The following is a 24,134-nucleotide window of genomic DNA, read 5'->3' as shown; positions in this document are numbered from 1 at the left end:
TAACTTCATATGAGAAAACCAACAACCCCAGACGCACGTTTCAGCCTCTGCTGGGCTTTGTTGGTGAAGTTTGTATTCCTAGGCAAAAGTGAGCGAGGATGTCTGGGCTGGGCTTGCCTGGGCAAAAAGTTTTTCTCAAGTGTACCATTAACCATTTTTTAAACACAAATGTAATCCATTGTTGGCTGTGGTTGGGCATGAAAATGGCCTATTTGCCCAAAAATGTCATTGTACGCTAAGGAAAAAAATAAGCAGCATTATTCCCTTTCTTATTGAGACAAAATTGAAAATGCTTAACTGTCTGACAATAGAGGTCTCTCTTTCCCTGGATGATGTATACAGACTGTAATTGTAGAACTAATCAAAATTCAAGTAAAAAAAAACCCCATTTTATGATAATGTGTTCCGTTGTTTGTATAAATTATTTAAATGCGTTAACTGCCTGCGCAGTCAATGAAAAGTCTATAAAACACGAGTAATTTAAAATAATATGTTGTAGCATACTGCTTTCAGGTAGATAATTACACCCCTAGCAGCCCTCCTCCTTCCTTACATTTGTGTTTAAAAAACAGCTTCATAATCAAGGTTTTTAACTGTTGCCATAGAAACTGACTTTTCCTGCTGCATCTGTACACCATAGGACTTAAACTGCATTTGTGTCCCAGGACGGCACAGACTCCAACTTTACATCGGACCCGGGATAAATGAAATATTATGGATTCCTAATATGCTGACAATGTTGGAAATTTGGCTTGACCCAGCGGAGCATGTCCAAAAACGGCAGACTTGTCATTAAAAGCAACGCATTGTTCCGTCATCACGGAGCCTATAAAAAGTGCTGCTTTAGGGACCAAGATTCTAGCCTTACGAATAAATGAACGTTTTGTATTGATGACTTTTCAGGTTAATGGGACAGCCTAGTGTCTCATACAGCCCCACTAATCATAAATGTACGGTATATTCCTCCCCATTACGTTATCCCTTCACTGTTGTTAAGCTGCTGATTGTTGTTGATTGGATGATTTTTAAGATATCATCCAGTCAAAAAACTTAATTGGAGTTAGTCACATATTTCCAACTTATTTTCCAGTCGGTGAAAAAAACCCTTGTTCCATCTATTATATAAAGGCGAAAGCTAAAAGCATTAACGTGTATACCAGCGTTCCGAGCCTCCAGATAAAGCATTATGTCAGTGAAATCACCTTCAAATCAAGGTCACCGAGCAATTTCGAATGATGGATATTTATTATTCAGAGGACATTGAACTGTGAATCAGGGTTATATACAAAGTACATATAAATCAAAGAGTATTTTTAGATCCAGTCATTAATAGTAATATTATATCTGAATAATCCATCTGTCTAATGCAGTCCTAATCCAATACTAAATATCTTTGTTCAGGTGCCATTTAGTTTCGGGGCGAAAACAGTATGATAGCAGCCTTATTGTAAAAAACACAATGCTACCTGACATCATTCTGCATAACACAGACGTTCCATGACTCGAACAAGAGTGCTTATGTCACAGCGCAGCGTTTCATGTTTCATTTCCCATTCATATTAAAATGAATTTTTGCTAAAGTGACTCTGTACTTTTTAATGCTCAATAATCCTTTTGAGTGATGATCTTTATGATACGTCTTTGCAACTGATTTACTATATGCAAGAAAACGCCCGGTCATTTCATTTGCGTTCCTAGTACTGTAGTAACATGTCAGGATTGATTCATTTCTTGTGTATTGTTCTGCCAACTAAACCATATTCCATTATTCATTAAGCTATCATGATTTATCTCAACCTCAATGCCCTGTGTAGTTCAGGAAACCCTAAACAGGCCCAGACTAGCCACCTGGCAGGTGCCCGATGGAACGCCAGCTGTCGGGGCTCCATACCCACCTTATCTGCTGCTCCAGGGACAGATCAGGTGCTGCGGTGTGCTTGGACTATGGTATCCAGCCATCTACTGCCACCCTTTATAGTACCAAGGCGGCCATGTCATCCCCAGTCTGGTCCGCCCTAAAATATACACTTTATGATACTTTTATCTTATTGTGGATGAAATGTGCTGATTATGGTGATCCTAATTTGGAATTTTAAGTTTCCCTTTGGTACTATTTTGATGTAATGATAGTAGGCTAAACTTGGATGGCTTACTGTATTCTTTATGTAGGCCACCTCTGTGAGGTGGATGTTCAGTGTCACATCATCACGTGATCCTGCATAGAAACATAGAACCTGATGGCCCGTCTAGTCTGCCCATTTTTCCTGACGTAGAGACTCAGCCCTTAATAAGCTCTTGGTCTTGTCTTACTTAGTTGTGTGCAGGGCCGGCCTTAGGGATGTGCGACCTGTGCGGCCGCACAGGGCGCCATGGCAACAGGGGCGCCTGCCTGGGACTTAAATTAAAACATTGTTTTTTTTTTAACTTTATTTAACATCCTCCATGTTAAATAAAGGTTTTTTAACTCTATTTAACATGGAGGATGTTAAATTAAGTAAAAACAAACAAAAAAAACCCCTGATTGAATTTAAGTGAAGTTTTCAGCAACCGCTCGGCGCCCCTCACTCTCCGTGACTGCGTCGCGGTGCTGGCGTTTCACGCTCAGCTGTGAAGCGCGCACCGCGGCAGAACGGGAAGACGGACGCCTCCGGCTCCCACCGCAGGACTCAACAAGGTAAGTAAGGATAATGAGAAGGGGCAGAGGGGGCAAGGCAGTGAGAAGGGGCAGAGGGGGGAAGGCAGTGAGAAGGGGCAGAGGGGGAGGAAGGCAGTGAGAAGGGGCAGAGGGGGAGGAAGGCAGTGAGAAGCAGCAGAGGTGGTAGATAGTGAGAAGGGGCAGAGGGGGGAAGGCAGTGAGAAGGGGCAGAGGTGGTAGATAGTGAGTAGGGGCAGAGGGGAAGGCAGTGAGAAGGGGCAGAGGTAGTAAATAGTGATAAAGGGGGAGAGGGGATAGATAGTGACAAGATTTTTTTCCTTTCTTTTTTTGGGATGGGGGGGCGCCAGAGGAGTAGTCCGCACAGGGCGCCAGAACACCTAAGGCCGGCTCTGGTTGTATGCCTGTCCCATCTCTGTTTAAGTTCCTTCAGTGTATTAGTCTATACCATTTCTGATGAGATGTTATTCAGTTTATCTACTACCCTATTAATAAAGTGAAACCTCCATACATTACATCTGACTCTCAAGTTTTATACTATGGCCCCTTGTTCTGAGATGTCTGAAATAAACTCCCCTCTATCATTTCTTTACTCCAAGATATCCATATTAAGATCCCTTAGACTTCCCTGATTTCTCTCCTCTGAACTCTCTCCAATATGTCAATGTCCTCCCGGAGACAGCCTCTCCAGAACTGTACACCATACCCGCGGTACAGCGGCTCACATCATGTGCAAAAGGAGAGTGGAGCCAGGCCTCTGACATATATGCTTCTTTTATGCGCATGCATCTTTCTGGTAGTTCACTTTATGGCATTGTTCCTTGTGAGCCACAAGCACACATCTTTTTTAACCCCTTAAGGACAATGAAAACAATGCATTTTGAGCCTGTACATGTACGGGCTTTGTCATTAAGGGGTTAAGTAAAGAACCTTTTGTGAATTGAGAAGAATAACAACAATAAAGATGGCACAGACAGGATGTTTGGGGCAAAGATGGCGCAGGCAGGCTGTTTAGTGCAAAGATGGCAGAGGCAGGCTGTTTGAGCAAAGATAGCACAGGCAGGCTGGCTATTAAATGCTTGCCCAGGGTCCAATTAATGGTTCTTAGTGGTTCATACCATTATCAAGTATGTTTGGAGAAACCACTCCTGCTGTAGCATAAATAAACCACTTGGTTGCACAGACCAAAGGTGCCGGCCCTTACCTATTTGTAAAATGCCTTGCAGATCTTGGTACATGGCAGTACAGTTACATTCCATCTAAAATGTGAGGCTACACAGCAATGTATCCTGGCCTAGGGTGACCAACCCCCCCAATGTCCCGCTGCTCATTGTGCCGGTTACTGGGAAGATCTTTCATCTCCCAAACCTGCCTATTTACTCTACAGAGACTTCGCTGACTCAGCACAGTCTCCGCAGACTGCATTAGAAGTCTATGGAGTCTATCGAAGACACAGCATGCCGGGCAAATCTTTTAACAAAAGTAAGACGCCTACTGCGAATGGGGCAGCTAGGGGCTAAATACATTGTGGAGACTACATGTTACCAAAAACCTGTTTTTGGGGGGTTGGATGAAATGAAGTCTTTGTGTATATTTCCAATTGTTGCCACAAGATGTCAGTATAGTGTATGGGAAAACTAGCCAGTCCACTAAACTGATCACTTACCAGATAAGAAGTAAGACTTCCTTATCTTATTAGGTCCTTAATACATTTATAATAAATATAATTATTGCACAATACATTTTCTGGAACACTAAAGTGTTATTTCACTGAAAAATACCAAATAATATCTTGAATCACCGGAATGTTTCATGAAATAATGGTTGGTAAATATAGGCCACGTGGAGGTCAAACAGATAAGGAACGAAGTAGATAAGTGACCAAATCTAGAAAATATTAAGTAAAAAGCATGGTTGCAGGAGAGTTGGGTGTTCAAGCTCCCTGATATCCACATTAACATACCATCTAACATTTCAGGAGGACAAACCAAGGCGCTAGTTGAAAATGTTCAACTGTGGAGTATTTTAAGAATAAACTGGATTGTTGCTTAGTACGCATCATAACTTCCAAGTTGTTGATCCAGGGATTAATCTGATTTATCATGAAGTCGTTGTTTTTCTTGTTCAAATTCACATCTCTGTAAAAGAGTATTTTACCTCCAAGGCATATGTTGGATAGGCTGAACTTGATAAACTTGATTTATTCTACCTTTTTATGTAAATATATGCGATTAGGCTGCAAATTCACATTTCTGTCTCTATATTGGGAGGATAGAATTATAAACATGAAAATATACCTAGCTAGATTAGCTTTTGGTTTGTGTAATGTGCAGATCGGACCTGCTTGCTTTAATGATAAAGTCCTCGTGTATATGTAATAAACTTGAAAGATCTTTTGTTACCCTCGCTGGCTCTCTTATTGCCCGAAGGCAGGGTTCTGGTGCCAAGTCTGACAGCAGCTTTGGATAATTTGTTTAAGATCACACCAGTGGAGACCGCAGAGGTTAGCCCACTCCACGGACATCTCCAAAAAGGAAACGGAAAGACACAGCGCCTCATTTTGTCTGAAGGACCTGCAATTTTTAGTTACCGACTAGCTGCAATGTATGAATAAAATCAGCAAAATAAAGTTGCTGAGAGCAGCTAGCCTTTTTCCTCCAAGAGTTCATCTCAGGCACTCTGAATGCTATTATGAGAAGCGGCACACAGTAAAGATTAACTGGGTTATTTGTGATGTGTTGTGAAAATAATTGCATTCTCATTGGGTTTTAGAGTACCGCAGAGTTGCTGTAGAAATGCAGATCTCTGTTTGCATGAGATGCACTAGCCTCTGCTTTGCTCAGGTTGATAGGAGTTGCTCTTTGATCACAAAATGTATTTTTGAAGGTAACTAAAACTCTCTTTTTTTAAGAGAAAACCATTCAAGTTAAACGTATCTGGGTGCAGTAGTAACCAATGGGTCACTCTTTAGTTGCTACTGATCTACAATTCCTATTATGTTTTCTCCTTTAAGTGGACACTCCAGTTATCATATGATATCTAAGAAGTCCCATTAAATTTACAACCCACCTTGCAGATGCAGAATCCCCCATACTAGAGGTTCGGACAAAATTCACAGGTCTCCCTCTATGTCTCGATTTGTAATGGCACTAAAGCTGCCAAACACATGGATAACAAATACAAAGTTAAATATGGATAATGTTAGAACTTTAAGAATTGTCGCTTTGACGTCTTTATAATTCTTAACGTTGAATTCTGTCCTATTATAGTTGCTACAAATCAGTGAATGGCATAAGACTGGTACACTTATATATATATACATTATATATATATATATTGGGCTAGATTTTCATACAACTCAACTCATAGATGTATCTTAAACTTAATCTAGTTTTTGTTTTGTTGTTTTATTTTTTAATCAGGAAACTCCAAAACTTCCGAGAATATGTAATTATAACGATGTGTAATCAAATTTCTAAATTTGTATCTAAAAAAAGTCTTGTGCAATATGGGAATATTAATTATTGTAATATTAGGTTAGATTAAAGTGTGATTCACTATGTGACTACACATTAACAAGTGATCTTCTGCAAGCGGGGAAAGATATATATATAGCTAAATCTGTGAGAGTCCCTGATTATTAATGTTTGTTTTCCCTTATTAAAATAGTAACAATGATGAAATAAAAATGTTTTTAATAGCAAAAACACAGCACAAGCACAAAGGAACAAGCTCTTAGTACTTTGAATTTGGTTAAAAGCTAAACTCAACAGTGACAATATCAAGATGCATGCAGTAGGTGACCCACAAGTGTTTTCATATGAAGGAAAAAATTAAATACAAAGATAGATATTTTGTAATTTAACTAAGAAATCATGCAAAAAATGAATACATTGTAATGGTTCCACAGTAGATTTATTTATTGATGAACCAGAGTGGGTTTATATATGTTCCCCATTAGATCTCCTTAGAACTTTGATGTTTTGTGATCACAGACAGGAGCATGTGTATATTTTTGGCCTAGGCTGGCTAAGCTTAGGCCAGTACATGGATTCTTCATAGATGTTACAAAAATTAACATGTAACTGTATCCAATGGACCACCGTCAATGGGTTGCCTCCACAAGATAAATACAAAGGGCCTATAGTTTGACTCTGAGGGGTAAGGGTGCATTCCTGGTCCAAACCTAGGACAGCACATCTCATAAATACATCAGAGGCCCACAGGTTAGGGTCGTACTACTAAGCACTGGAATCTGTATGCATCAGTCATACCGTGCTGCCATCTGCACACTCAACCATTGCTCCATCTCGACTGAAACATACATCACAATAGAAAGATGCACAGGCGCACGGGTGGTCTTGTGAAATAATCACAGCTCTATTCACATAAAGAGCGAACCTCAACACAAACGATTTGAGGTGTTCACCATCAATGTGTAAATGCTCCCAATCCACTAGACAACACACAGACTTAAGTGCACCCAACATTTACATTTCTAATACATAATTCCACTCCAGTCCTTGACATCACCAGGGACTGATATGAAATGTTATACCAATTAAAAACAAAGTTCCAAATTTGGTATCTCAATCACTGTGGCCTGCCTCCCTTAAATGCCTGGACAAAGAAGTATCTGATCTGGGATTTCTAATTGAAGTTTAATGTTGAGACACTCTATCCTTAAATGGTTGTATAGTTTTCCCCACATGGCCCAAATCAATCAATTATGGCAAGTGGTCAAGGTCCAGAATCAGAAAAGCAGCCCCAGACCATCACACTACCACCACTGTGTATGACTGTTACTATAATGCTCTTGTTGTGGAATGTTCTACTTTTACGCCAGATGTAACATGATCCATGTCTTTCAAAAAGGTCCACTTTTGAAAGACATGGATCTTGGTGGATATCAGTCCACCAAATATTTTCCCAAATCTCTTGAGGTCATCAAGATGTTTTTGGGCAAATGTGGGACCAGCCTTTGTGTTCTTTCTGGTCAGCAGATGTTTTTCACCTTGTAACTCTCCTATGGATGCCATTTCACAGTCTCTTTCTTACTATTATTGTGGACATTGACCTGAACTGAGGCTAGTGGGACGTGCAGTTCTTTACATGTTAGTCTGGGTTTTTATGTCACCTCCTGGATGAGTCGTCGTTCCACTCTTGTAAACCGGACGCTCCTGAGAAGGTTCACCACCGTTCTACATTTTCTCCATTTGTAAGTAATGGCTCTCACTTTGGTTAAATGGAGTCCCAGAGACTTAGAAATGGCTTTGTGATCCTTTCCAGGCTGATAGATGTCAATTACTTTGTTTGCTATCTGTTTTTTAATTTATTTAGATCACAATATCATGTTTTATTTGAGATCTGTTAGCCTAGTTCACTTTGCAAGACATTCTTTTGATGCTCAGATGGTGTTGGATAACTCTATACATGACATCATCATTTAAAACTGCACTTTGTTATGTTTGTCTAATATTAAATTAGGATGATGGTCTGAAACTTTTGGTAGCCCATTATCCCATCTAAAATACTTAGTTCATGGGTAAGAACAAAGCATAACAATTAACTATATTCGCAGAAATATTTTTTATTTAATGTAACCATTTATGGGTCTTTTTAAATGCCATAATGACATAATTGAAACACTTAATTTAAAATTATAAACAAATATATATTTACTGTATATATATATACGTTAGATATGATAGATATGTTATTAGACTTTTAACTGTCATTTAACTTTGTTTTATATGCCTGAGCATGAATTAATTTTGATCACTTAATTGGCCTAGTTTTCTTAAAAATATAAAAATGGATTGTGTAAATCAGTAAGAGAGCCATAACTATTTTAGATAATTGAAAATATTTGGCCTTGCATACTGAAGCTGTTGGTATGTGAAAAATCTCCAAAGAATTACATCTATGAAAATGAATATTTATATAGAAGAAGAACGATTTTTTTAATGAAATCATGTCCCTAGATATTGCTGTAGGGTTAGTCTAAAGCACTGAAAATCACTCGAAAATGAGATACAAAATTCTCTGTTGAATAGAGTTGCTAAGACATCATTCTTTTTATAGAAACATGTAATTCTATTAGTCAATTTTCCCCAGTTCTTCTAAACATAAAAAACAATAATTAAAGTAAATAATTATTTGATTGCTCCAGTTCATTCTGTTTATTTCACACATATATAAATAGTTTATTTTTTAACATTAACGCTGACTGAAAGTCAGTCGATTAACAATAATTAACAACAATAAAATATACACATAATGACAATACTAGTTTTATTGCAAACCCCCCCCCCACACACACACACAAGATTCTGGGCAAATTATGAATTACTGAAATTCTACGTGGTAAGTATATGGTATCAAGTAGACGTTTGCCTTGTTCCAAATAATGAGTGTTTGAAAAGTAAATTTATTTACTGACCTCTTTTCGGTTTGTGTGATTGCGAAAAGAAAGATTAATAAAACAAGGAAGTCTAATCTTTAATCGGAATTTGACTCACCTGTGAAAAGTACTTTATTACCGAAAGGCTTTATTATTTTGAGGCTATAGTAGCTCTTGAAATACAAGAGGGTAACCATATTGCCTTCAGGGCTTGACTCCATCAGGTTTGAGGGCCCACAAGCGCCCAATGTATCAATTGTGTGTGTACAAGCATGGATGTGTAATTGTGTGTGAGCATGGATGTGTAACTCTCTGTGTGTGAGCATGGATGTGTAATTGTGTGTGTGACAATGGATGTGTAATTGTGCTTGTATGTGAGCATGGATGTGTAATTGTGTGCATGAATATGTAATTCCGTGTGTGTGTGAGCATGAATGTGTCATTATGTGTGTGTGAGCATGGATGTGTAATTGTCTGTGTGTGAGCATGGATGTATACGTGGGGTGAGATGGAGTGTGTGTTAGAATGAATGTGTACATGTATGTGTTAGTGAGTATGAGTAGGTATGTGTAATTTGTGTAAGTGTGTTTATAAATGTGTGCCAGAGTGTTTGTTTGAAGGGGCAAAGAAGGCACAGACAAGTTGTTTGGGGTCAACTATGGCACAGACCAGCTGTTGAAGTTGGGGGGCCCCAGAGCAATTTTCTCACCAGGGCCTTGTGGTTTCTATTTATGCCCCTGGGTTAGCCTCACATAGTCATAAGCAGATAGGGAGTGGGCAGGGCGTGGGCATGTCTGAACACAACTGCCTACTCGGACAAAGAGGAAAGTGACTCAGAGACCCCGGGTAACAGTGCTTCACCTGGATTCACCTAAAGAGTTCTCATATATGATATAAATCTGTAGTGAAGTGAAAGCTGTAGTTTAGCCCTTGAGCTGACTGGCAGCCACCTTCCCTTTTGTGGAGCTTTTTATCCAGCCCAAGCGATGTAGACAATAATTACAGGCCAATAGCGTGGCCTCTGAGGAAGACAGCACGGTCCAGACATTGGCAATGTGCTCTTGGTATGTTTATTTGTACTGTTATTTGGATTGTTTTGAGTCATTTTCTACCAGATGCACCTTAGCATTTACTTTTATGTGGTCGCATTTTTTGCTGACATAGACTCGATTAAAATGCTTTAAGTGCCTGGTTATGATGTAATATCCAACCGCTTGGCATTGATGACTCAAGAGGGGCAGCAGAGGCCACTGACCTGGGTCAGGCCCGGGGTAATACCCAAGGTAAATATGCCTCTAGGTACATTAGAGCACTGGAGGCACTAAACAAGGTATTATGTGATAGCGCCACCCTTTGTGCCACATTAATACCCTCTGAAATGCTATATTGAATACTCAATATTTCTACTAAGCAAACAAAATTGCTCAATAAGCCTTCTAAATATATTACTAGGAAACGGAAAAGTGGAACACTTGAATGTCTGAATGCTCATTACAATCCAGTTGTCTGTATTATCTATTTTCATAAAGCTTTTTCTTTTTGCATTTTCTCTCTACAGCTTAAAGCTTTCAGTTTAATGAGGTCAGTGAATAATGAAATAGTGCTGCTCGGGTAATTACTTGTCATTTTGTTTAGGATGCACCGACTATGTATAAACATTCATTTTAATAAAAAATCTAACATTTTCAACTCCATTCTACTGAATGATCTCCACTGACGTTATATATATAAATGCATCTATAATAATATTGGAAACTGTATATCTAGGAAGATGGTGTATGCATTAAAAATTGTCTAAGCTCTCTGATATTGTAGCATCTTACTGAATTCACTATATATATCACAAAAATAATTTCCAGTGTACTTTACTGTCATCTGAACTCAGTAGTTCCAAAAAAAGCGTACTCATATTGATTCATTTTTAGTTTTACCCGTGGAATAAATATGTACAAATTGGGAAGCGTTTGTTGATAAGGATAGATGAAATTGGGAAAATCAGAAAGCATTTAGTAGTAGAGTTAATGTGAAAATCACATTGGCTTCCTAGGCCAGAATTCTCTTTGGTACCCTCATATTTTTCCCATTGAATATATCATTATGCTTTCACATTATAGTGTATCTACACAATATGATTTAACATAATGTTTATTGAACAAATATTAAAAAAATAATTAGTTTATACTACAGTTTTAACACAGATCCTACACCATACACTGACACACACATGCTAACAATTTGCACTCTCTGACAACATATGCTCACACGTGTCATACACATGTACATACACAACACACTCACCCTAAAATTTTATTTTAAGTGCATGTGGGAATTTTCTTGATTGAATGAACTTATTCAAACTCCTTTTTGTTTTGTTTTTTAGTTATTTTGTATTTTTATGGTGTGTTTGTGTGTGTGCGTGGGGGGGGGGTAGATAGCCCTTTTGGGCTCCAGCCTTCGCTTGAAGACTTCAGCGATTCCTTACATCATGTCCCTGTGTTGGTCAATCAGTAAACACAAGAAAGTAAATTAAGTTCCTTGACTATCATTGTTCTATTATTTACTCATACAACATCCACTGGGGAAAAAACATATTAATATTAAATGTTATATTCCAAGGTCGTAGAATGAAAGCGAACAGCTTCAACTGTGTCGAGTTACAATATCTATTTTAATATCTGAAAAATAATCTAGGGCCCCGTAAAAATGATGCATGGTAATTGCTTATGGTATTGTTATATACTATCTATTCAGGGCTTCTATAGCTATTGACATTCATTCCCTTACGAAGACGTTGGCAGGTGGTTTAACAAAGAGCTCGTGTGTCAGTCATGAAGAACTTTAAAATGGAAAAAGCATTCATGATTTACAGCAGATCTAAAAATATACTCTGTTAAGAGACAAATGACAAATTGCTCAGTGAAGGTGATATCTTCATTGGACACAGCCTTTAAACAAAAGCTCTCACGTGTAGGATATATTTCATTAGGATCTGAAAATCTCAACATCCCTTTGCTTTATAATTTTTTAAAAATAATTTTGTCACCCTGCTACAGAAGCTGTCATATGCAAACGCATACGCCAAATCGTTTAGGGAATATACCTGAATAGAAGATATTCAGGGAACTTGGCCCCAGTAGATATACATTATTCATATTCTGTGTTGAACAAAGAATGAAAGTAAACCTGTCTAGAATGAGCTTTCACTAAATTGGGAATTTGCATGAGAGAATGCATTTTGAGGGGCAAAGTAGCAACACTTGAAATTTTCAATCAACTATAAATCTTCAATAAAGATACAAATTGATTTGAACTTTCTGATTCATTTTTTCCAATGTACAGAAAGGGATGATACAGGGCTGTAGGAAGGGTGAGGTGAGTGAGGCACTCGCCTCGGACGCAGCTGTGAGGGGACGCATAGCCGCCTGATCAGCAGCCGCAGCCTGCAGGACTGGCTGGGGAGATCACGAATCTGCCTAACCAGCCCAACATTAAGTTATCACGCGTGCTGGGCAACGGGATATGATGTGTATATAGCCCGGCCCCGGCGCACTGCACTGACAGCGAGTGGCAAACCAGACCTCGCGTTCTTGTTCGTCAAGACAAGAGGAAAGAAGGAAGGAGGAGGAGAAAGCAGAAAGGAAGAAGAGAAAGGTAAGACTTGGGGAGAAAGTGGGGTAGGGGATAATGAGGAAAAGGGTATCTGATGGGGAGAAAGAAGGGGTTATCTGATTGGGGAAAAGGGGTTATCTGATTGGGGAAAAGGGGCTATCTGATGTGGAGAAAGAAGGGGGTATCTGATGGGGAAAAAGCAGGGGGTATCTGAAGGGGGAAGGGGGTAGATGATGAGGAGGGAAGGGGTGCTTTAAGCCTACATGTAAGCCAGTATGTGTGTGCATATACATATGGTGAGGCATGTATATAGGCAATGTTTATGTGTGTGTATGGGCAGGCATATATGTGTGTATAGAGCAAGTGTGTATAAAAGCAGTGTGTATATGTGCATGTATAGGCATGGGTGTATAAGGGCAGTGTATGTGTTTATCTGTGTGTATGGGCAGTGTATGTGTGTGTATATGTATTATAGTGTATATGTCTGTGTAGGCATGTGCAAGGGCAGTCTATATGTATGTTTATTGGGAAGCATGTGTGTGTGAGGAGTTTATGTATGTGTGGGTAGGCATGCGTAAGAGCAGTGTATGTGTGTGTGTATGGGTAGTGTATATGTGTGTATGGGGAGGTGTGTCATACTTAAATGGAAGACAAGATTCCCTGTAACACACGTTTAACCCAGGGCCAGTATTAAAAAGGATAATGTCTTTAGCTGAGTCTAGCAGCTGTGAAAATGTCCTCCATGAGATATCTCCAGGCCTATTCCTGGTTAAAATGAGTATGTGTGTGTCACTGTATGCAGCATTTGGACACAAGAGAATATTGCCGGGGTGCCTCTTATTTATTCACTACTTATTGATGCTCATGTTGTTTTACAACCACTAGTGGCCGCCCCTCTCTCTCTGGAACACCCAGACCTTGTTATTGCAAGCAGCTGGGCCTTGTTACCTGGATTACCCTGCCTTTATGAACCTGCCCTGCCCTTCAGTCAGGGCCTTTGTATTGAAGTCTGTGGACCATTCTGCTGTGGCTTTGTACCTGTACCGTTCCTGGTTACCTGCTTTTGTGTCCTTATCAAGTGGACTCCCTGCTTTTGTGTCCTTATCAAGTGGGCTCCCTGCCTTTCGTGCCCTTCCAAGTGGGCTCCCTTCCTTTCGTGCCCTTCCAAGTGGGCTCCCTGCCTTTCGTGCCCTTCCAAGTGGGCTCCCTGCCTTTCGTGCCCTTCCAAGTGGGCTCCCTGTCTTTCGTGCCCTTCCAAGTGGTCTCCCTGCCTTTCGTGCCCTTCCAAGTGGGTTGCCTGCCTTTCGTGCCCTTCCAAGTGGGCTCCCTGCCAAAAGACTTATTACCGGTATTTATCCTGGCATATGTCCGGTTTCTTGCTTACAGACTATATAACCCTTATTTGCTTGTCCTGTCATATACATACAATACATTGCATTACCTAGATTTCTGCTTGTGGTGTCTTTGTTTGTATAATCATGCATCATGGGTTACGGACCGAACCCCCAAGTATCCCCTGCACATTGGCTCCTACCCGACCTGAATACTCGAGTCCTGACAGTAAGTGAATGATGTGTTTGAATGTGTGTCTGGGTATGATAGCGTATGTTTGTGGGTATGTTATTGTGCACATTTGTTTTATGGGTATGTTAGTGTGTATCCAGGTGTGTTAAGGTGGGCATGTGTCTAGGTATATTAGTGTGGGAATGTTTTGGGGTATATTATTGTGTGTGATTGTCTGTGTATGTTATTGTGTGCATGTGTGTGTATGTTATTCAAGTGTCTAAGTGTGTGGATATGTTCCTGTGTACGTGGGTGTGTGTGACCACATGTTTGACGTGTTAGGAGTCTTAGATGGCTCCTTCAATACATCATAGTAGTCTCTGTGGCCGTGTCCAGTGGGGGCCATCTGTGTTTGTAAGCTTTCTTTTTTTTGTCAGTTTCTGTGGGAATTTTCGCCCACTCATCGAGCAAAGAATGTGTGATCTGAAGGGGACATACCAAGACATTTTGAACAATGCTATGCTTCCAACTTTGTGGGAACAGTTTGGGAAGGCCCCTTTATACTCCTTCATGACTGGCTCCCAGTGTACAAAACAAGGGCCATAAAGACATGGTTGCAAAAATCCCCACAGAAACTCTCCAAAATATTGTAGAAAGCCTTCCCCAAAGAGTGTAAGATGTTATACCTACAAATGGGAGGATCAGCTACATATTAATGTCTCTGTATTTAGAATGCAACGTCATAAAAGCTCCTGTTGGTGCCCCAGTACTTGTGTCCATATAGTGTACCTTCTCATAAAAGAGATAACCCTCTGTGAAAACTTGTTGCTCACTTATAATGTGAGTGAAAGTTAAATCAATAAAATTAACTACAGTTTTTAGTCATTCATATGCACCCTCCTACACACAGTCCCTACCCACTTTACCTCATCAAACAGGTTGTAATTCAGATATCTCTCTCGGAAATTCCAGGAGTCTCCTGAATTTTAATTGCAGCTCCCTGACGCCCGCAAACTGTAACAGACTTCTCGAAAAAGGAGCTCTCAGTCGCTCAAAAATCTCAGGTGTGCTCCATACCTGGGAACTTCTCTGGTTCTCAGGGTCAACACCCGAATCCTCCGGGTTTCGGGAGCGGAGTCTTGACACGCCCCACTCCCCGCCCATTTTCCCTTTAAATGGGGGCTTTTTCCGCTGACATCAGTGGGCAGTCCTGGCCGCGTCCTGCAAGGGAAGGCTCCGGGTAGCCAGAGCTCAGAATCCTCTGGTTCTCTGGTCTTCCTCTGTGGCGCGTCCTGATTGGCAATCTCTTTGTGGTAACTAACCTATCAGTTTTCTCGTTAGGAAAGCCAGCCTACCAAGAAAACAAATAGGTTAGTTAGCACTCACTCTCCCGGTTTCTCCAGAGCCCCTCTGCCACAGAGGAGGTCCAGGGCACGGGTATCATGGGCCATCATACATGTTTGGTGGCGGGGAGAGGGCACAGTGGCCGGTGAAGCCACCTCTCTTTTTCAGGTTGCGATTTCTGGTAATGGCAGCAAAATGGGCTGTAATGATCGGCAAAATGCGGCAAATGAATTAACTGATCTTAACGAAATTTGAGAGATTTTGCCTTTCATTTGTTTCGTCTGGGGCTCGCCTCGTTATCATAGATTTGTACGAACGCACGATTGCCAAATTTCATTAAAAATAACGTTTGTACAAATCCAAATGCAAACAATGCGAAACATTCGTCCCATCTAGCTCATTTTTCCTGCTGCTGTTACTTGGTCTTGTCTTAGATTCAGGATACACATGTGCCTATCCAATGCATATTTAAATTACTTCTACTACTTCTGCTGGTAGTCTGCTCCAGTTATCTACCACCCTCTAGGTAAAGTAAAAAAGTTCACAGTAATAAATTTAGTTATGCTAAAGTTTATGATCGAGACAGTTCCCTTTTATGGAAGATTATTCCTTCTTATCCACATTCTTACTAACTAACGCATGCATTATGCACTGGCATGTGTTTTAGTGTACAGGCAATACCCTTGTCATTGCATACCTTATGACTGCTTACCATATTTGAAGTACATTAAAGTTCTGCATAAGTAAAAGCAGCAGTATTTACTGGGAGAGGCAATGTCATTGCCAAGTTCAAAAAGTTGATAAATGGCCAGTATAAATGAAAATACTTTACTAGTGCTAGATAAAACATTAACTAGATCATTGGCAATCCAATGTGATACCAAAACATGGCATATGCTGTGTTTGATAAACAGGACAGTCAGCTGATGTCATTTCGAAATCACAAACTGCTTGTACATTAAGGAGAAAGGTAGAGATAGTTTTCACTGGAAGTGTTTCTACAGTTGCAACGTAAAAAGTTGAAAAAACTCTAGATGAGTAGATGGAGTTTAAAGGGACATGGCAGCCATCATATACATTTGAAATTTACATGGCGTTCCCCATGCAAATACAAGGGTGGATACCCACCATATGCATTTGTCCCTTTCCCAGCTCCCCAGCTATTTTGACACATCTAGTGATATACTTACCAGCACTGGCTTGGCAAACATTCTGGGCGGTGGTCCAATCAGACCCTTGTGTACATACGTGCAGGGACAGCGTAGATGCAGACAAAGATAGAAGACTGAATGGAAGGGAGAAGATGTGGACGTGGTCAGCAGTAGCGATTGGCTAAGATAGGGAAATAATAAGAGAGTGTGAGAGAGAGAGTGAACGAGAATGAGAGTGTGAGAGAATGAGTGACAGTGTGAGTGAATGTGGGCACCGGGCAATTAATTTTGTTCCAGAATTAAAAATGCTCACAAAAGGGCCAAAAAGCAACCAAACATTGGTCTGAATAGTTTTTTGGCCCATTTACACGTGTTTCATCCATTCTTGTATCTACTGCTTTGCTGCTGGCTATTGCCATGTGTTGGATTCTGTTACTTTGGATAATGCACTTCTTATTTAACTAAGGGTGCAATAACATCTTGTGAGTGACTCCAATACTGGGGGGACTTTACATTCCATAAATACATTTTTACATAAATTGATCCTGCACTAAACTTTTGGTTTCAAAACAAAATGTAAGGACAGAGAGGGTGGAGTGCTGCTGAACACATCTCCTGGCTCGTACTATGCTTACCACCAGGCAACCCCATCAATTTAGGTCAATGAAGAGGCAGAGATCGACTATCATGAACTTGATCACGCTATGCAATACGACAACGCAAGCTGCCAAGAGAAAGCAACATTTAGGTACCAGCTGCTGTATTCAAATTCCGGGTCTACTTTAACACAAAAACTCCCACGTTCACTAATTTCTTCATATAAAAGTCTCCTTTTTGTATGGGGTTCTTGGACAAAGCGTGGTATGTTTACAGACAAACTATGCTCAGGGTAGTTGTTTTTAAAATGTAGGTTACAGATTTTGTTGTTCTGCAAAGCTGGTGAGTTTGTGTTAAAACTAAAATGAGATTACATCGCTGTTTATATGATGGTTGGATTGAATTGTTTTAGCTGTCCTACATATTAAGCAAACAAGCAAAATGTATTCACTGTGTGTCGAAGCAGAATAGTTCTCACACACACTGTCCTGCTGCATTACCCAACCGCGCTCGAGTTTTAGGTGACGTTCTCCTTGTAGGAATTTTGGTAAGCCGGCCACACCTTGCAACGTTCATCACTGTTCCAAGTTTTCTCCATTTGTAGATATTGGCTCTCGCTGCGATTCACTTAGAAATAGCTTTGTAACCCTTTCCAAACTTGTAGATGTCGATGACTTTGTTTCTTATTTGTTCTTTAATTTCTTTAGATCGAGGCAACATGTGCTGCTTTTTAGAAGATGGGTTCTATTTATGTTTAGATTCAACAGGGCTGGCAGTAATCATGCCTGTCTAATTGAGCCCAATTATCAATTACATTTGGTTCATTGGTTGATTTAGTAACTAATGGGGCAATTACTTTTTCACATAGGCCCAGGTAGGGTTGGATAGTTTTTCCTTCCATACATGAAATCATCATTTAAAAACTGCATTTTGTGTTTACTCTGATTATTTTTTTCTAATTTTAAAATTAGTTTGATGATCTGAAACATTTAAGCATTACAAATATCCAAAAAATTAAAAAAAATGGGAAGGGGGTAAACTAAATACCTTTTCACAGCCCAGTATATTGTAATTTGGAAAAAAGTTGATGAAATAAAAGACACGACTTTAAACAAATTTTGACATTTTATTTCATTTTATAATTTTCTGCAAAACAAAATAAAAAAACAAACATAAAATAACCACAAAGATAAAAGGCCATAGGCTGCATTAACCAAATGAACCAGCCACTTGGTTAAATAAACTGACATAAGATTACAACTGGATATTATTGCATATACCCCAGGTGCGTTTGTATAGTTTGTAACAATTTGGCAAGTTTGCAATCATAGATTTGGTTGTATAAAACCAACCAGTTAATTGTTTCGAATAAATTCCATGATTTTGTGAATTTAAATTGTCCATCTCTCAGATTATACCCCAAATGATGTTCTTGTAACAAAATCCCCAGTAAATCATGCTACCTAGTTTCTCAATCCATTCCACGGAGAGCCTACTCGTAATAGATTATTTTCTGTTATTTAACACAGGTACTCTGTGGCACCCACGGCCATAATGATAACGAGCATTGCCAACAAGGAACCTTAACTAGAGCCTTAATAACAGTAAAAGGTTATATGGCTTTCAGCAGAAAATCTCTAATTTGGGGCAAATAAGCCCTTCTCATTGTACTAAGCCTACAGACCCACATCGTTCATCTATACTTAGAAAGGGACCAAGAGCGATCACCCAACTTCCACTTTCTTTAGTGGGTGATGTGTGGCGTAGTCAAAGACCCTTATTGTTTTTACATTTCAGGCAAAGGTCTGAGGCATTATGCTATATACCAATCAGCCATATCAACATAAATATTACCGTACTGTAGCAAGCCCTGTCCTATTGCTGTAGCAATCACAAAGCCTTATTATAATAAAAGAGCACTCATTACTAGGTTACAAGAACGCTATACTGCTAAAATATAAAGTATGGCAATGTGGCACAGGAACATCTCAGATCTTTCAAAAAATATTTGTATGCATTGTTTTAAATAGTTAACACTGATTAACTCACAACACATGAAGGAAGGAGGTGAAGGAAGTATAACCTTACACTGCAAGCATCTGCGCCGTGTAACAATTCCACTAGAATAAGCAGATTCTGCAGATCTATGTCTTAATAAAATCAATTGTTCGCTGAGCTACAGCAGAAGCTTAATCCTTCTATCTTTTCACCTGAAGAAGTTATAACACCCTGTGTTTAGAGTACAAGACAATATTCATCATGTTTTGTAGACACTAAAGGTGGAAGACTGCATGATCAATAGATGGTTCCGCATGAGTTATATATTTTAGGTAATACACATAAAAACACTTATACCCCCCCACTAAGATGGGTCCAAAATTTGCCCTGAATATGCCTGTGAATAAAGCCCTTTCGGATGTGTGTGTGTGTGTGTGTGTGTGTGTGTGTGCACCAACAATCTAAATGTACGAATTCCAAGTATCTATATAGACATTTTAAGACAGTACAAAAACATTTTTGATGAAGCTGGAAATTCAGCCTGCTGGGTTTTCTTAGCATTAAAGATGATGTTCCACTTACACTCTGCTAAATGTAACACTTTTTTAACTAAATGCAGCATTAGAAATATTAATTTCTGGCCCAACTGAATTCCCAATCCCACAAACTCTTTTAGATCGCCTCACTCAATTTTTGCTGGAAACACGTCATGTGACATATGAGCAGGCACTAATAGGATGTTGCCATTGAGAGTGAAAACTTCCTATACATTTCTGTTGTTTTATGTTATTAAACCTGCACACGAAAGATCTGCTAAGGCTTATTTGGCTTAATATACTGAAATGCAGAATCAATGTTTTGTCTAAGTGGAACAGCACCTTTAAATATATTTAAGTGAAACTTTTTACCCTCTGAATACCAGAGGCCAAGAATTCAGACACTCCAAAATTTAGATTCTCAGAAATGATGTTACTCTTGAAATAGTAAAACAACATGGGTTATGGTATGTTTAAAATTACCCAGCAAACTGGATTTGTAGAACATGGTATATGATATGGGGGTTAAAAGCATCACCTGCATTATTTGAAATAGTGGATCAAAAAATGTTTGTTATCACACAGCAGAAGTACCTGAACTTGAATATTTGTTTGATATCTTATTTTCTCACCCAATAACAGTTATACACAAAACTGAGTGATTGTCGAGCTCCTGCTATCGCGGTTAGCTTGACATAATACTATTGGACAACACATTGTGATCTCTATACAAGAAAACACAAGACCGAGAGCAGAAATTACGAGTTTTGCTCCACCTGTCACATAACTGTATTATAGAAAATATGTATTGGTAACAAAGCAATATTCCTTAGTCTCACCACCAAGAATGCGGTGTCAAAAAAAACCAAACCTTAAAAAGGTGAGACTTTGCTCCCGAAACAGAGATACCTGTGTTTAGTGTTATGTATATTGCCTTAATATACATTGTATTGCAACAGGTGATCGTAAAACTTGAACTTCTGTCGGCTTCCCAAAGCATTAATCCTTTGCGCCACCAGTTGGGCCAGTGATCAGTCACCAGCCTTCCAGCCATGAAAGTCTTTGACCTGCTTGAAGTGAAATTGTGCTTTGATCCCATAAACAATAAATGCACACATGTGGATTCAAATCAGTGCTTGAAACCTAATTACTGTACAGCGTATTTTTGACGTTAAGACACCATATTAACTTTACATTTTTTATATGTTTTTTTTTTTTTCAAGTCTGCAATGAAATCATTGCTTAGGCAAAGGCTGCGGACGATGAATTCCAGAAGCACCACTTGCGTTTTGACCGATGTTTGTTAAGCACACTGTCTTCTTTTTCTCGCTCTTTTTTCACCCTTTGGTAATGGTCTTCTTCTTTTAAGTACCATACAGGTGGCCAGCGGTGCCTTTCAAAATATTCCTGATTTTCTGCGCAAATAGTACAAAAATAATAAAGTTATTATTTATTACTAATTACAGATTATGGTGCAAAGTTTGTAAAGTGGTCCTATCACCAGCTCTGCTGATTGGACAATTCCATTGGTTGCCATGGCCACTTCTAAACATTGCACTAGAATCATTAACACCTAACCCTTAAAGTTTTTCCTTCCTGGGGCTCACATCTTTTCTACAGAAACATATTTTTAAAATATATAACACATCAGGCTTCCAACCCCAGTAACCTTCTTTCACTCTCATCTCCCATTTATTTATACATCATACAGGACTATCCAGGGACTTCCTACAGCAGAAGCTCAAAGGTGTTGAACCTTCCTAATAAATAGTGAAGCGAGGAAGCTGAAACCTTGTCTCTTCTGCAAACTTTCCTGCCAACTATCCCTTTAGTGGATAAACGCCACCGAATTAAGAATCACATGATCTGGTGCTATAAGCAGCAATTCAAGTATTTAGCTCTCCCTCAATCTAGCGAAAAGGATAACAAACAATCTAAACAATGAGGAATTACTTTATTTATTTTTTTTAATGCCCAGTCTAAAAAAGACAAACCTGCAGATTTAGCTTTTATCTCCTTGCGGAACTTGGAGCACACGCTGTTGTAATTTGTGCAGATGTGATGTAGGCACCAGGCTGCCAGCTGATGGGCATTGTGGAACTGCAATGAAGAACAAAACAAATCAATGAGAAAAACAAAACTGTAAGAAATGCACTTACGGATTCTGTCGTCGTGTTTTACTGTCGTCATTCTAGGTCACAGACCCATTAGTTAAGAGCTTATGTAACCTGAACAGCAGGTTATCACATGACGGTGATTATAAGGTTAGATAGACATGTAATGCACCATGAAAGCTTGGATAAAGATCATTGAATGTGATCCTGGTATTCTTACATCAATGCTGAATAAGAAGTATATCTATTAAGAAAATAGGCATCTGTTGCTCATTGACAAAATATTAGCTATTGTCCTAACATGTTAACCAGAGAAATACGCAGTTCTGCCACCCAAAAAACTCTCCAATATAAACTTAAACACAGAACAGAAGCATCTGAGAAGCTTCTTCTTCCACTATGCCAACAAGACTTTTCAGTGCCCACATCACATGATCGCAGCCTGGAACAACACAATGCTCCACTAAATAACAAATGCTGAATAACTGGCATCTGGCATGATTAAAGTATTTCTGGAGAGAGTTCCGGATGCTGCGTTTAATATTACTTGCTTCAACAGTACGGTATGTATGCAACAGGACAGGCGGAACACCACTCCGGATCGTAAGGCTGTGGTGAAGCTTACTGCTCTGTTAAACATTGTGTTAATGAACAATACATAAACAACTCTATCATTTATACACGCCAATGTAACCTGCAACAGTTTTATAGTTAGCTATGGGAATTTGTGGGTGTATTTGGTGCATTCAGTAGAGGCAGGTTCTTCATAAATGAACAGCAAACTAGAGATCTCATCCACAAATATCTCTGAATAAAGACAATTTTGTTAGAATGTATTAAAACGGGCCTTATAGCCTTATATCAACTGATGCAATGGTGAAATCAGGAGGAACGGCCACTTTCCGGGTGACAAGATCACTTTTCAGACTTTTAGGCTTATGCATAAAAAGTTTCATTGCACTCTTTAAAGCCTAGAAATGGTCCCCAGCCACAGAACCCTTGAGAATCTATAGAGCACAAATGCCTTGCCCTTATACGAACAAATACTCTTTGTGTGACTCTTAGCCGGATAATCCCTTGTGCGAGATTAGGACCTCTGCAGCTGCTGTTCTTCTGCCTGCATGTCAGCAACCCGCGTAGAATCTAACAATTCCTTAAAGGTGAAAAAAGCAATAATACAGACCTGTGCAAGCTCCAGATAGGTCAGCACTTCCTGATCAATGTCCGCGCCATTCACCGAAGCCTTGGTCAGCTCCTGCACAGCATGCTGTTCTGCAGAACAAAAGGCAAAGTACACTCAATGATACGCATTACAAATATTCTGTATATAACACAAGACAAGTTGTGTTTCTCATCTGTGGAGTTCAGGACAAAAAGATCAGTGAACTAATGCAATAGGGGGCTATATCTCAAAGAAGGTGCAGAGCCCCAGCTTACCTAGACAATTTAAAAGCAACTTTTAAGCGTTTTGGAGTGCAGATGAGGATTCGGTTAATGGGGACCAAAAAGGGACACCTGCCATATTAATAATTACACAGCGAGCAAATGACTAAATTCTTCACGCATCACAAAGCATTACAGGTGAGGCATTAAATAAAGCCTTCTCTGGCCGCTTCTCAACAATTATGTGACTAAAAATATTTACTGTCATCTACTTGTCTTCCATTAAAAAGAAAATGCTGTTATTCTAAATTGTGTTGGCCAGCAATTAAATGGGAGGGGGCCTCCAGGTCTATCTATATTATTTGTTATCTAAAAAATATAAATGAAAGATTTAGGATTGTTGGGCCATATAAGAAAAAATTGAATGAATCCAACAACTACCAGTACCCTGCTAAGGCACATCTCTAAGAGTAGATTTCACTGTAAGCAAAAGAACCCCTTGAAGTGGGTAAGCAACAAAGGAGGCAGCTGACAGAACACCACTGATGGTGCGGGCAAATGTAAAATAAAGCGAAATCTATGTGAATATCACGCCTCGCTTACCAGTAAGTGCAACCAGGTGTGGAAGGCAGATTCTGTTGGCCAATGCTATCAGCTCCAGAGGGTCCACTTCCATTGAACATGATAACTGCTTGGTATATAGGTAATCCAAGACCGCCTGCATTGACAATTTGCTTACATTGGGAAGAACAACCTGCAAGGGCAGACACAGAAAAAAAGGATCACATTACTTGCGTGGAATAACAGAAATGCATAGTATGCAAGAACGTTCGCTGAGCCATA

At 39.5% G+C, this 24,134-nt stretch overlaps 1 protein-coding gene across 2 annotated transcripts in view; it reads right to left on the bottom strand.

Moving 5' to 3' along the window:
* Positions 1 to 18,366: 18,366 nt before the first annotated feature.
* RHOBTB1 (Rho related BTB domain containing 1) overlaps positions 18,367 to 24,134 on the bottom strand; it is a 33,208-nt gene continuing 27,440 nt past the window's right edge. For both annotated transcript variants that reach the window (XM_053450143.1, XM_053450144.1), the window contains 4 exons: positions 23,895 to 24,045; positions 23,092 to 23,180; positions 21,789 to 21,894; positions 18,367 to 21,209 (listed from right to left, as the gene is read on the bottom strand). In XM_053450143.1, coding sequence (XP_053306118.1) covers positions 21,037 to 21,209; positions 21,789 to 21,894; positions 23,092 to 23,180; positions 23,895 to 24,045 — 519 coding nt within the window. In that variant the 3' untranslated portion in view covers positions 18,367 to 21,036. The remainder of the gene's footprint in view (positions 21,210 to 21,788; positions 21,895 to 23,091; positions 23,181 to 23,894; positions 24,046 to 24,134) is intronic.

Source organism: Spea bombifrons, chromosome 11, assembly GCF_027358695.1.
Source record: "Spea bombifrons isolate aSpeBom1 chromosome 11, aSpeBom1.2.pri, whole genome shotgun sequence".
In the NCBI taxonomy this organism is placed as follows: Eukaryota; Metazoa; Chordata; class Amphibia; order Anura; family Pelobatidae; genus Spea; species Spea bombifrons.
This window is presented reverse-complemented; position numbering and strand designations above follow the sequence as displayed.